This window comes from Papilio polytes, unplaced genomic scaffold (genome assembly GCF_000836215.1).
Source record: "Papilio polytes unplaced genomic scaffold, Ppol_1.0 DF823177.1, whole genome shotgun sequence".
In the NCBI taxonomy this organism is placed as follows: Eukaryota; Metazoa; Arthropoda; class Insecta; order Lepidoptera; family Papilionidae; genus Papilio; species Papilio polytes.
In genome coordinates, this window is record NW_013526027.1 from 1563703 (window position 1) to 1578294 (window position 14592).

At 31.9% G+C, this 14592-nt stretch overlaps 3 protein-coding genes across 3 annotated transcripts in view; 2 read left to right on the forward strand and 1 right to left on the reverse strand.

The window, feature by feature from the left end:
- LOC106105160 overlaps window positions 1–9652 on the forward strand; it is a 33420-nt gene extending 23768 nt beyond the window's left edge. The window contains exons 4-7 of the mRNA XM_013285394.1: window positions 481–1758; window positions 2730–3910; window positions 5517–6483; window positions 8205–9652. Of these exons, the coding sequence (XP_013140848.1) occupies window positions 481–1758; window positions 2730–3910; window positions 5517–6483; window positions 8205–9632 (4854 nt within the window). The 3' untranslated portion in view covers window positions 9633–9652. The remainder of the gene's footprint in view (window positions 1–480; window positions 1759–2729; window positions 3911–5516; window positions 6484–8204) is intronic.
- A 954-nt stretch (window positions 9653–10606) lies between these two features.
- Window positions 10607–13067, reverse strand: LOC106105249 (SET and MYND domain-containing protein 4-like). The gene is made up of 2 exons (XM_013285531.1): window positions 11640–13067; window positions 10607–11385 (listed from the first exon to the last, which is right to left on the reverse strand). Exons 1-2 carry the CDS (start codon window positions 13049–13051, stop codon window positions 10992–10994), a joined length of 1806 nt encoding a protein of 601 aa, XP_013140985.1. The 5' UTR covers window positions 13052–13067; the 3' UTR covers window positions 10607–10991.
- A 7-nt stretch (window positions 13068–13074) lies between these two features.
- LOC106105250 (protein OSCP1) lies at window positions 13075–14123 on the forward strand. Its single transcript, XM_013285532.1, has 2 exons — window positions 13075–13203; window positions 13288–14123. The coding sequence occupies exons 1-2, from the start codon at window positions 13092–13094 to the stop codon at window positions 14088–14090; spliced, it is 915 nt and encodes a 304-aa protein (XP_013140986.1). The 5' UTR covers window positions 13075–13091; the 3' UTR covers window positions 14091–14123.
- Window positions 14124–14592: the final 469 nt, after the last annotated feature.

Below are 14592 nucleotides of genomic sequence, written 5' to 3' on the forward strand. Positions count from 1 at the left end.
AAGCTAATCGCCTATCATAAATACGTAAGTTAATCCTTATTTCGTTTTATCTTATGACTAACATTATAATAAAATAAAAACTAATATCGCGCTGTAAACTAACTTAGTCTTAGAATTAGAATTTGGAATTAAAATGAAAAAAAATATAAGTCTGATTTAGAACACACGTAAAACATTTTTTTATATGCTTTTTAGCGGTTATTATGTTATATGGTATTAAGGAATTTTAAGGATGCGGTAAAGGGATCAGTGTATTTTGTTTTACAAATGCTTTGTATGTGTTTTTGATGTGGTATGTAATGTTTTTGTCATCTTTAATATTACATTATATGTTTTCTAGGATTAGTTATAAAAAAATGCTCTTATGCGTTTCTTTAAAGATTTTTCTTTCATTCTAAAAGCCTTACTAAACAAAACAGCTTTATTGAAACAATTGCCAAATAAAATAATGTTTACTAATAAATGTTAACTGTTTTTCAGTCACTTGGAGGTAATGATTTTGAAAAAGATTCTGCCGAATTATCACCGCTAGTAAAAAGTATAAGCACTCCTGTACTAGCCACTAATATAATTTTAAATACTGAAGAAAAAGAAAAACTACAAAAGTCTATTATATTTGACGTAAAAGGACATAAAGTAGGAATCGTTGGTTTTGTTACACCGGAATTAAGTATACTTGATAGTACTGGTGCTGTGGAATACATAGACGAAGTAATAGCTATAAAGGAAGAAGTTAACAAATTAAAACAACAAAATGTGTCAATAATCATAGCATTAGGACATGCAAATATAGATAAAGTCATTGAAATAGCAGCTGAAGTTGATGGCATTGACTTAATTATTAACGGACATAAAAATATTTACGGATCAAACGGCAACACGAAGAATTCACAAGATGAAGTCGAGAATGAAATATCTGTAACACAACGTTCAGGTAAACGAGTACCAATCATCCAATCCTTTGCTTACAACCAAAATTTAGGTAAAATCATAACCAAATTTAACAACAACGGTGAAATATTAGATCACCAAGCTGAGCAGATTCCATTAGATTTCTCCGTTCCTCAAGATTCAAATACTCTAACATTAATGAAGACATATATGGCAGATATTGATTTACTAAGTCAAGAAGTAATAGGTAGTACCGCAGTAGTTCTAGATGGAGACACATGTAAATCGGAGGAATGTAATTTTGGCAACTTAATTACTGATTCTATGATGTATTACTATTCTATTAGACATCAAGGTGATCGTTGGACTGACGCACCTATTGCAATCATTCAAAGCAGTGCTATAGCTACATCTATCGCACCACAGAACCGTCCAGCAGCTGTAACTAAGCGTGTTTTATTATCTGCTATACAATCTGAAGGTAACATAGTCGCTGTTACAATATCTGGAACTCTATTGAAACAGGTGCTGGAGCATTCGGTCACGGACTATCGTATAACTGATCCGTCCGGTCGATTCCTTCAGTTCTCCGGCATTCAAGTGACATATGATATGGCTAATGCACCAGGTTCTAGAATAATCGATGCGCTTGTTAGATGTGGGGCGTGTTCTATACCCCAGTTTCAGGCTATCAACGATTCGACGGAATACACAATACTGATGCCATTGTCGTTAGCAAACGGTGCAGAGGGATATTCAATGCTTGTTGCGCTTCCTCGCAGGTTTTTAGACTTTGACGAAGCATTCGGTGCTGAAAGATACATTGCACAACGTAGTCCAGTGTATCCTGAAGTATCGGGTCGAATTGTGGTATTTAATCCAGAAAAAGCTTCAAGTTCTGCTTCTACGACGGGCACTTCGATTACTCTTTTAGTTATTTTGTTAACTTATACTTTTGGATAAATACACACGTGATAATGTAAATAAATGTATTTAAAATTAATGGGGTGTTTTATTTGATAGAAATGAGAAATAAAAATGTTGATTTATGGGTGTTTGTTACGGACTAAAGTTTACAACGAATTAACTTTAATAAAATAATTTATTTAAGAACAAATAGTTCACAAACGTGGCGTGAAAAGTGATTCTAAACCAAAGTCTTTCTCAGTAAGTACATCAATAAACAAAAATTGAAAAGATTTTAAAAAACATCTTGCAAAAATGTTTTCATTATAGCATAGTTTTGACTAAATCGATAAAAATGACGTTATTTAACTCTTAAACTTGCATTTTGTTTTCTATAAGTGGTAAAACACACACGATGCTATAATGAAAAGTTACTAACAATTCTGATTGGAATATGACATGCATTTTTCAGTTTACTTGTTTGCATATTTTTCCAGTTTACTAGACTACAAACTGTCTACTTTCTTCCTAACGCTTCTATTTTAATTCTATAGCAAAGTTAACACAGCCAGAATCTATTAACAAAAACAAATACAGAAAAAGAATACTTTTTGAATACATTGATCAAGAGAAGTAGACATCACACGTATTTATTTTTGTTAACTAACATTTTTCAAAAACTTTTTTTTGAAAACAACAAAACAGTTTGTAATTTTAATTGCATTATATTTGTAACACATTTTTTACGAACTTAAAACTTCTGGGCTTCTGTGCTAATAATGTTTTATCTGTGCATCATTAACTAAACGTTTATAAGTAAAAAAACAAAATACACAACCTTAAAAAAATAACATTACTTACTCTATGTGTGTCTGTGTTATTAAATTAATCTTTTTACTTAATAGTAATAAGATTGTTTTTGTTGATTTCAGTCCCTTGGAAATCATGAATTCGACAACGGTATCTCCGGCTTGACGCCATTCATTGAAAACTTAACATGTCCAGTGCTCGCAGCAAATCTTATTCTGAATCGGGAACCTTCACTGGAAGCCCAAAAGAATTTAATGAAATCTATAACACTTGACGTTAAAGGAAATAAAATAGGAATCATAGGTTACCTAACTCCTGACACGAAAATTCTAGCAACACGAAACAATGTAGACTATACCGATGAAGAAATAGCTATTAGAAATGAAATTGCTAAATTGAAAAAGCAAAATGTTAAGATTTTCATAGCGTTAGGACATTCTGGATATCTCAAAGATTTGGAAATAGCAAAAATAGAGGATATTGATCTAGTTATTGGTGGACATACTAACACTTTTCTTTGGGATGGTAAAACAATAGACAGCGAAAAAGCGGACGGTCCATATCCTACGCTGGTTAAACAGACTAATGGAAAAATAGTTCCAGTAGTACAAGCGTATGCGTATACAAAATATTTGGGCAAATTGCGCCTAGTCTTTAATAGTAGCGGTGATATTATTAGCTTCAACGGTACTCCTATTCTACTTGATAACTCAGTACCACAAGATTCCGAAATTTTAAAAATAGTGCAAAAATATCATGAAGATGTTACGAAATTAACCGAAGTGGTCGTAGGGAAAGTTTCAGTTATCTTGGATGGTAGATCGTGTCGACTAAAAGAATGTAACATGGGCAACATGATTACAGACGCAATGGTACACAAATATGCATCAGAATATTTTGGTGAAGGATGGACAGATGCGCCTATTGCTATTATGCCAGGAGGTGGTATAAGAGCATCAATAGTACACAAAGATCTACCAACAAATATAACGAAAGGTGACCTTCTGATCGTATTGCCTTTCGATGGAAATTTGGTCAAATTGTCAATTAATGGATCAAATATTTGGAAAATGTTAGAGCATTCTGTAGCAGGTTATCTGCCTCTCCGCCCACCGGGAGAGTTTCTACAATTGTCTGGACTTAAAGTGGAATATGACTTCGAAAGACATCCCGGAATGAGAGTCAAAAGTGTATCCGTTCGTTGCGGCAATTGTTATATACCCACGTATTCTTTGTTAAACAGAACTGAAGTTTATAACATACTGATGCCTTCATTTTTATCAATGGGCGGATGTGGTTTTTCTTTATTTATCGATCTACCTTCAACTTCTTTAGAGTATGACGAATTACAATCGACGATTGATTACATTAGAAACCATAGACCTCTATTTCCGGCGCTAGAAGATCGGATAATTATTTATAATTCTGATAAATTATCAAAAAGCAATGCAACTTCAACAAAGTTGTCATTTTATTGTCTTCTACTATTACTGCTTATAAATCTGTAACGGTTAATTGATTCTAGGGTTTTGGTGTGCTTAGCGTACCTCAATCCATATCTTAAACTTACAATATTTTTGTCTTTTCTAGTCGTAAAAGAAATCTCTTAAAGATGATAATAAGGTGCTTTGAATGTTAATTACGAAATAGATTCAATGAGGGGCTGTGAGATTCATAAATATAAAATAGTATGAATTTGATTGTCAATTACAAGGAACCATGTAACAATGTGAAACATATTAATATGGTACATATATTTTTTTAATCATGTAGTCCTGTTACTTAGTGTTAACATAGCTTTTTAATAGTGCAAGATTTTTTAAAATCGGTCCAGTAGTTTTGTGAGTTATTTCTAAACGTACAAAAATCCAAAAATCCAAATCTTTGTAATACTAGTTATGTAGTTATATGTAACTAACGCTTGTAAAGCAAGTTTAGAAGTGCAATAAAATAAAATACAGTAATTAAAATATTGACGTCATGAGATGTTGTTGTATTTGTAACCTGTATTTATTTTTGCGACTTATACCTGGAAAATATATTTTAATATTGTACATTTTTTTTAAAGTACAGATGTTTTGGGATTTGTTTAGCTTTTTATACGTAAAATTTGACCAATTTGAATAATTTTACCATTGACAGTATAAGGTAAATTAAATGTCATGTGAGTTGTGTTAAGCTTAATTGTCATCCTTCTAAGTAAAAAACTATCATATACGAATTAAATAAATCTACAACACTGCCTATCTATTTATATAATAAATCTGGTTGTAATATGAAAAGACAAATTCCAGATTTTGGGAAGATGATGTATTTGCTTTGCTGATAACGAAAATCGCAATTTAAAAATTCTTGTCTGTCCGCAAGCCGCGTTTGTTCCGGGTAATCTCTGAAACGGCTGGGCCAATTTAGACCAGACTTTCACTGAGGGGTAGTAGACATAGAAGGGCATGTTATAGGCTATTTTTTTTAATTCCGCGCTGTCAAAATGGCGACCGGACCGCTATCTATGGAACGGGTGGACCGATTTGGACGAGACTTTTACTGGAAGGTAGCTGATAGATGCATAAGGGAATGTTATAGACGACAATTTTTTTTAAATTCTTCATTAGCAAAGTTTGCGGGCGACAGCTCGTTTTATCTAAATGCAATTTATGATCTGTTATTTCTAAATAGCCACTTTAGTTCATACAAATTATTAGAACAGCCTGTTGATAAATATGAGAATAATCGAAAACAATTGAATTGATTATTAATATTGTTTTAGACACGCGCAAAATCTAATTTAAGTGTAATAAATAACATTAACACGTATGGGCTACAGCGTGCATTCATTATAACACATTGCTATTGCTTTGAAAATTTTAATTTGGTAATATTCAGTAGTAACCCTTGATTCTTTTGTTTCAGTCTCTTGGAAATCACGAGTTTGACAACGGAGTCAGTGGACTCACTCCCTTTATACAAAATCTGACAACTCCCGTTTTAGCAGCCAATTTAAAACTAAACAATGTTCCCGAACTTGCAGCCCAAGCAAACCTTAGAAAATCCGTTGTGTTCAATGTTTCCGACGTAGCAGTCGGTGTAATTGGATATCTAACTCCAGAAACAAAAGTGTTAGCTGTCCACAATAATGTCGAATACATTGATGAAATAGTAGCTCTTAGAGACGAAGTCAAAAATTTAAAAAATGAAGGTGTTAATATAATTATCGCACTAGGCCATTCGGGTTATTTAAGAGATCTAGAAATAGCGAAAGCGGTAGATGGTATAGATTTAGTGATCGGTGGACATTCAAACACATTTCTGTGGAATGGAACAACGCCCGATTCTGACGAGATTCAAGGCCCTTATCCTACTTACGTTACACAAGCGAGCGGGAAGCAAGTACCCGTTGTACAAGCGTATGCATACACGAAATACCTTGGAAAACTACACATGGTATTCAATTCTAACGGCGATGTAACTAGCATAGATGGGAACCCTATCCTATTAGATAATAGAATACCTCAAGATCCAGAACTCCTACAAATCGTGGAACGATACAGAAGAGATATTCTTAACATTACTGAAGAAGTTCTAGGACAAACGTCTGTCGTACTCGACGGCTTAAGCTGTCAAAACAAAGAATGTAATCTCGGAAACTTGATAGCGGATGCAATGATTTACCGATACGCGACGGATTACAAGGGAAAGTATTGGACGGATGCTCCAATAGCAACGATACAAGGAGGTGGTATAAGATCGTCAATAGCAAATACGAAAGCACCTACAAATATAACTAAAGGAGATTTATTAGGTGTTATGCCGTTTGAAGGTATATTAGTTACAGCTGAGATGAGTGGAACAATATTGCTGCAGATGCTCGAATACGGCGTATCGAATTATGATCCCTTAGATTATCCTGGTGAATTCCTTCAGGTGTCAGGAATCAAAGTGGTCTTTGATTTAAGAAGACCATCTGGCTCGAGAATCGTGAAAGCCGAAGCCAGATGTGGTTTATGCGATATACCAAGTTATTCAGAAATTAAACCTGATCAAACGTATAAGATTATAATGCCTAACTTTTTAGCTCAAGGTGGAGATGGTTATTGGATGTTTAAAGGCTTGTCAACACAACAGTTGACTTACAACGAACATGCGGCTACTGTATTCTATGTGACACATCACAGTCATATTTACCATGGTGAAGAAGGAAGGGTGATACTTATAGATGGAAATGAAGCGAATATATCAATACGTAATACCCCTTCACTGTTTATATTAATATCTGTTATTATACTAAATTGTTTTAAATAAATTAAAAAATAGAATTCTAAAGATTCCTACTTTTGAATCGAAATGTATTAAAGAGGCATTTAGGAAAATAAGTATTAGTAAAGCACAAATTATGAAAATAAAACGTAGAATTTTTAATAAGGTTGTGAAGTATTACTTTAAGATAATTCTCAAATATAATTATTTCGCTCGCATAAACATTAATGAAATGCATTTTGAGGTTTCGATACCGCATTTTTTTAAAACCCTTGTAACATTCCCAGTGTTGCAACGAGTGAAATCTTTAGATTATCTGTTATTAAAAATAAGTTAGAGAATACCGATAGCAATTTGAATAATTTTATAACTCTTTGACCCGTAAAAAAATGAAGAACACTTTTAATAAACCACAAAGCCAGATTTAGATGCTCAAATTTAGACTTTAATGTAGAGATATTTATTTTGATATTTGATTATATAAAAATGTTTGTTTACGCCACGGCACGCCATTGTTCTAAAATTAGTGTTCATTTGACCGTATGACTAACGTTTAAATTGGCACTAATTCCATAACAAATCGATAACTTATTAGCATGTAAAAGATAGTAAAATGTTGCGTCATCGGTTTGATTTGATTTAACTATCGCCGTCCAAAAGATGATTGTTTATTCTTAACCAAATCATGAAAACCGTGGATTTACATTGTCAATGCCGTCATTTCATTTAAAAACAGTGTCAATATGTTCTAGCAGTGAAAATGTACGGTTACAAGGATGTAAATATTTATTAAAAAAATGAAACTTTGTCGTAAAAATTTCATTTTTACTGTGAGTTTTTGTGACTGGCAAATCTTTATTGTTTAAATTGGATCTTAAGATTAGAATTAAAGTTAAGAAAGATTGTGTGGAAAAAAAATAGATTTAAGTTAGATTTAATTTAGCTAATATATGTTAAATGAGATTGAACTGAAATAAAAACTTAAAACCTTGAACATCTATTTATTACCGTAGAATTCGAATGACGTCACACTTGTATAAATACCTATTGTTATTTTTCTTGTTGCTACGAATGAAAGGGATGACAATGTAAGTGTTATGATGTGATTTCGCCTTACAAGACTAACATATACCACGGACTATAAAATTCTGCAGCTAAAGTAACAAGGATGCATGTCATTCAGCCACTTTTCACACAACCTGCTAAATAAAAAACGCTTGTAAAAACAATTTTTCTCATACAAAACATCCAACAATCAAGTATGGTGAATATCGACTACTGCCTAAACTTAAGAGAGTTACTTATTCTTTGAATAAATTTTGCAATTTAACCATTTCTTTCAGTGTCTTGGAAACCACGAATTCGACGAGGACGTGGACGGTGTTGTACCCTTCATCAAAAACTTAACGACGCCGGTACTAGCTGCCAATTTATTACTAGACAAAGTACCGGAACTCCAGAATATAACTAATCTTTACAAATCGATAATGATATTAAAGAAAGGCGTAAAAATAGGAATCATAGGTTATTTAACTCCAGACACAAAATTTCTTGCACCAAAAAACAATGTAGATTACGAAGACGAAATACCAGCTATAGGAAGAGAAGTAGACAAATTACAAGAAAGGGGAGTTAAGATTATTATAGCGCTAGGTCATTCAGGTTTTCTTAAAGATATAGAAATCGCCAAAGAAGTTGACGGACTAGATTTAGTAATTGGAGGTCATTCTAACACGTTCTTGTGGAATGGAAATGATTTCAAAGAATCGCCGGAGCATCCGCAAGGCTTTTACCCCACAATGATTAAACAATCATCAGGTAGAATAGTTCCAGTGGTTCAAGCGTATGCTTACACTAAATATTTAGGTAAATTACATTTGGTTTTCGATTCATCAGGCGAAATCTTAAAATGCTTTGGCGATCCAATATTGTTACATCAAGAAATACCTAACGATGAAGATGTTTTAGCTATAATAAAAAGGTATAGAGGGGACATAGATAGAATTAATAATGAAATAATTGGCAGCTCTTTAATATATCTCAATGGTGAACAATGTCGTTTGAGAGAATGCAACTTAGGTAATCTAATAACTGACGCAACATTAAATTATACGAAACGTATTAATAACAAATACACAGATGTAAATATAGTATTCATCCAAGGAGGTCGAATAAGGTCTTCTTTGGGTGGTAGTGTAACGCCATTTAACGTTACAAGGGGAGATTTCATCACTGTTCTACCATTTTCGGACACTTTATCCGTGGTAACGATGAATGGTTCGATATTAATCCAAGCTCTAGAACATTCTGTAGTCTCGTGGCGTACAATAGATAGTCCTGGACAATTCTTACAACTAACAGGCGTTGAAGTAACCTATGATCTGTCAAAGGAACCTGGAGGTCGAGTTAAAATGGTTAAAGCGATATGCACTGATTGTGTTGATCTAGATGATGTCCGGGATTACTTGACCTATAGGGTAATAATGCCCGGTTTCTTAGCAGAAGGTGGTGATGGTTACAGTATATTTGAAAAATTACCAAAGGAGATATTATCTTATAACGAATTGTCATGTACTTTGGATTATTTGAAAAGATATAGTCCTATCAATCCTGTACAAACAGGACACATTACTGTTCTTAACGAAAATGTAATCATTGAAAATGTCTCAAGAATTGCATTTAACAATGAAATAGAAAATTCCAGATCTAATGTAAATCACATAAATGTAATCTTATTAGCAACAATTTTTATATGTCACATTTATTCATAGATTCAAATATTTAGTTATAATTGTTACAATTAGAAGAAATTTTAAATTTCTGTTATTTATAGAAATGATTTTTAGGTATTTTATGTATCGTATTTATTTATAACATAAAAACTTTATGGACACGTGTTCTAAATTTAAATAATAAAAAAAAAACAAATGTTTGTAAATAATTATCACTTTAATATAGTTTTTAATAATTTTCTTATAAATTTTACATGTTAATATCAAATAAATGTAACACAAACCTACAATATAACAATATATAGAATATTACAGTAAAAATATTTAATATTACAAATTACAAAACAGTTCAGGTTTACAGATCTACATTGATAAGTAATTTTGACCGACTTCCCAAAAGAAGGAGGTACTCAATTCGTCTGTACTTTTTTATTTTATTTTTATGTGTGTTACGTCATAACTCCGCCGCTAGTGGACCGATTTTGATAATTCTTTTTTATATGCAATGCTTACAGGTGGGTCCCATTTTTTTGGTTGATTTTTTATAAAATGTTGTTTGTAGCATAAATATTGTAATATCCAAAAATCACATTTATATTAAACTTATTATATAAATAACATTATATAATATTGAACAATAACGATAGTAGATATAAATTCAAAGATAAATAAATTGTATTTGCTTGTATAACTAAATGGGCATATCTAATAGTGGCACTGATTTACTTAACTTTATTAAACATAAGCGTGATTTCACTGCAAAAAGACACACAAAAACGGTATTACTGTCTTATTACTTGAATAAAAGTTTTTGTATAGGTATTTTTTTGGCAATGCAAGGTCACAGTTAGAAAATTTAACATTTATAAACTAAAGATCTGAATCAAGGATAGAACAAATTTAATATTGTATACAAAAAAATCTTACAATTAGATAATAAGTAAAAAATAAAGATCTGAAATTCACTGTGTTTTATTGAAATTTAGATTATAAAAAAATAAACAATATATAGAAATAAATGACAAAACTGAAACTGTCAAGTTAACTAAGAAAAAAATTTGCGCATTTTAAAAAAAGCGAGAGAAACATAGAACATACTAAAAGAGCGACAGAGAAAGAACATTTTTTACCGTATTCAAGCTAATTATAAGATCTGAGTTGTCATTTTATAAAAATAAAATGTTAAACCACTTTGTAAAAAAAACATTTTTTTTAAATAGTAGTTTTTTTTTACTTTTAACACATAATAGCATATTATAATGCCGAACAATGTATGAATATTGGACACAGTTTTTTCTGTACAATCTCTAATGCAGTTTTTTCTACATTAATGGTACAGATTATAAAGATAAATGACATAGATAATGGAAGACTTTTTAAAAATTCAAAATATTTAAATCAATCTTTAGGAGGGAGAGCAGTCCATGGCACCAATATTTCATTACCATCAGAGAGTAAACCAGAGAATATAGCCAAGCACTGTTTCAAAGCCTCTTGACAATCTAAGAGTTCCACACAGGGTGCGTAAGGCTCAAGATTTTTGCACAAACTACATAATGATTTAAAAACTTTTTTTGCAGTAAGAGAATTGCCTTTTTCTAAATCACCTATAACACCTTTACTTATTAAAGAATTTTTAATACTTTTCAAATTTGCAGGAACATGTATAGATGGTCCCATACTCAAGTAAGCAGGCCAGTCATTAATGCAAGCTTCGCAAATGCAGTCGAATTTGTATTGGAACTTGAGATTTGCCCGACGAGCGTCTCTCTGCTCCAACGCGTGATGCGCTCTGGAATTAAAATATACATTTTTTGTTTTACCAAGATTCCGCAAAACCTTACTGCAGTGTTTATTATTTAAATCGAGATAAGACAATGTAGTCCTTTAATGCCAGAAAAACAAAGAAATCTATAAAACTAATTAATTCAAAAGAAATATGTCATATAATTTGAATAATCCTAGCCTCCTAAACCATTTAGCCTCCTAAACCATTTAGCCTCTCCAGGAAAGCCTATACTCTAGTTTAGTTTAAAAAATACCTACCCATAGTTGTCAAACAGTTGCATTCCTTTTTTGATAGGACGTAATGCTATTAGGGACATCCTGCCGGAACCTAACTTATTGTATCTCACAACATTAGGAGCACAAGAATGGTTCAACAGGCTGTGATAGCCATAAGGGGCACTCGCCAGATTCACCTCTTTTACAAAGACACCGTTTGTATCCATACTTGAGGTAATTCCATGCATATTAGTAGGACTTGTCATTAAATGAAGGAGCAACATTCCTGCGACAGTCTTTACTACAGTCTCATACAGTTTTTTATCATCTACTTGGAGAAAATTCGTATCTTCTTTTAAAAACTTTAAAAATACAGCACCAGTAACAGATTTCTGAAATATATCAGACACCGAACGTTTATCAATATTGCTCTCTAAAGTGTGTATTGTAGCATAATGTTTTGAATCAAATATCCATTTGTCATCTAATTTCACATGGCCTCGTAACTCATTGCTCATATTAACTTCCGCATCACTAATTGTTTTAAATAGTTCCAGCCAATTGTTATGGTCATTACGTGCCTTTATTACAGTTCTCAGAGCTAGTAACTCCAGTTTAGTAAAGTCCATAGCAAACAATGTTGCCATTAATTGACATTCTACAGCATGGTACTCTTTAAAAGCCTTATCCTTACAGTCAGCGCTACAATAGAGAGCATAGCAACAACTTTCACATGGATACAAGTTTAAATTTCTTGAAAGACAATAGCTGCAACTTAATATGAATTGTGATTTAAGCTGCACTACCAGATAAGGTTCTTCTTCAACTAATACATCACCCACATTTATATCTTCTTTGGCAATCACCTGGCGACCAAACTGTTCAGTAAACAGCACCTCTAACTTTGAACTTGCACATAGATATCTAGGATCTTTTGTACTTTTCATAGCCATAAACTCATTGAAATCAGGTCTTTCTTCATTTTTATTATAATTTTTAGATAAGGCTTCTTTACACATTTCTTTCCTTTTCAGTAATTTATCATATAATTCCTTAGGGTACTCCAGAGCGAGCACTTTATCTATGTCAACTAAACATTCCTTAAACTTTTTTAAAGCTAATAATATAATTGATCTATTTGATAATGCATAGCAGTAGTTACTAGAATTAAAAGGAGCATGTAGTAGAGCCAAATTATAGAATTGCCATGCTTTCAAATTCTCATGTAACTGGAAACATTTGTTGCCTTGGTTACGGTAATATGTAGACACATTGTCTGATTTTTTCACTATGTTAAGTGCAGGAAAGCAATCTAAATCCTTTACCAATTCGTAAACATACAGTGCTCGTTCATCATTGCTTTGCAAAGATAGTAATTTACTAGATATATCTTTTATTTTACCCTGTGTCGTCAATTTTAGAAGAATACCTTCATACAAGTGATCTATAATCATTGTCTTAATGGTATATGCTGAGAGCCGATAATAAATAGAAATGTCGCACTTTGCAACACCATTTATTGTGATAAATTTAGGTTGTGAGATGATATACGTTGTTGATCAGCGATTAAAAAGCCAAAATATTCCCATGGATAAATCCGAAAGAGGTTAGTTTGATTTGATCTGCAATACAAATTAACAGTGTAATTATATCGAATGTACAATAATCGTAAGTAAATAATATTTTTCAGTGCTTACCGATATAGTTACGGTGCTCCTTCATCCTAAGCTTCAACAGGAACTATTTTTACCTCAGCCGGTGGCGGCCCATTCAGTTATAAAACAACTTTTGCAAGATATATCATGTGCATCAATTATGAAACTAGATGAATATTCGATGAATAAACTGTGGGATTTAATGACTATGATACTAAAATGGCAAATATCAATTACAAATAATCACAGCATTTTTGACATAACTCGCCGACATTTGAAAGGTGTGGCCACACTTCTGCCGGATAATTTTTCAAAAACATTTTTTGATAATGTTTTGAGGCAAGTCCAAGTTTTACAGGAAAAAATTTCAGATGAGGCCTATAAATGCTTATATAATACAATACTGCTATGGTTTTCTGAATACCATACAAAAATATCCGTTTTACTTAGATTAGGTTTACAAAATAAAGATGGGACTTTCAATTCTTCAACAATTATAAATCCGAAGATTATTAAAAATTTAGGTGAAAATATATATAAATATGATAATAAAAAGAATTATCTTGAAGAATATGATAAGCATGCTTCTGATAATAATGAAATAAACTGTTTGTTGGCACACATAGAAACTGGAAAAAATTCTAAAAAAACATCTATTCTTCAAATAAAGTTGCCACTAGAAATGGAGGGAAATTCTAAAAGAATTCTTAACATAAACAAAGATTACTTTGAACAAATTCAAACAAATGTTATAGGGAGAGGAAATGATCTTTCTTTTGTAGCCGACATCCCTAAATCACCACAAGAAGATCTTCTGAAAATGTTAAATGATATCTAAAATTTAGTAATTTCCCAATTAAATTATAGAATATTCAAGCACATTTCAATAAATTAAATATTAGCATTCTTTGAAAAAAATAAATGGAAATACTCAAAAATACTTTATTCACAAAACTTTTTACAAAAATCATTGGTTAACAAATACTTAATTAATAATTATGCAATAATTACCAGTAAAAATTACGCTAACAAGTTACAGGTAATTTTTGTTTTGATGCAGTAATATCATACATCGATTTTACTATCTGGATTAGAAATTTATTTTGTCTGTCAATCGAAGTGAGGTTACCCTAACACTTCAAGTTAAAATAAAACTGCTTTCATGTCCAATACTTGTGAGTTTACATTGTCATATCACGTAAAAAAACAATTTCCTCATAACAAAAATATCTAGTTATTTGTTACCACAACACCAAATTCGTCTGATCCGGTGGTCGATGACTGCACGTTATGGTTCGAATTAAAAAAAAACATATACGAATTGATACCTCCTTTTGGGA

Excerpts from the sequence above, each read along its gene's own strand:
- LOC106105249 (XM_013285531.1), bottom strand. The coding sequence starts at position 13,051 with ATGATTATAGATCACTTGTATGAAGGTATTCTTCTAAAATTGACGACA. Across the intron at positions 11,386-11,639 it reads CAACTGTTTGACAACTATGG|AGCGCATCACGCGTTGGAGC; the intron begins GTAGGTATTTTT and ends TTTTAATTCCAG.
- LOC106105250 (XM_013285532.1), top strand. The coding sequence starts at position 13,092 with ATGTCGCACTTTGCAACACCATTTATTGTGATAAATTTAGGTTGTGAG. Across the intron at positions 13,204-13,287 it reads CATGGATAAATCCGAAAGAG|TGCTTACCGATATAGTTACG; the intron begins GTTAGTTTGATT and ends AATATTTTTCAG.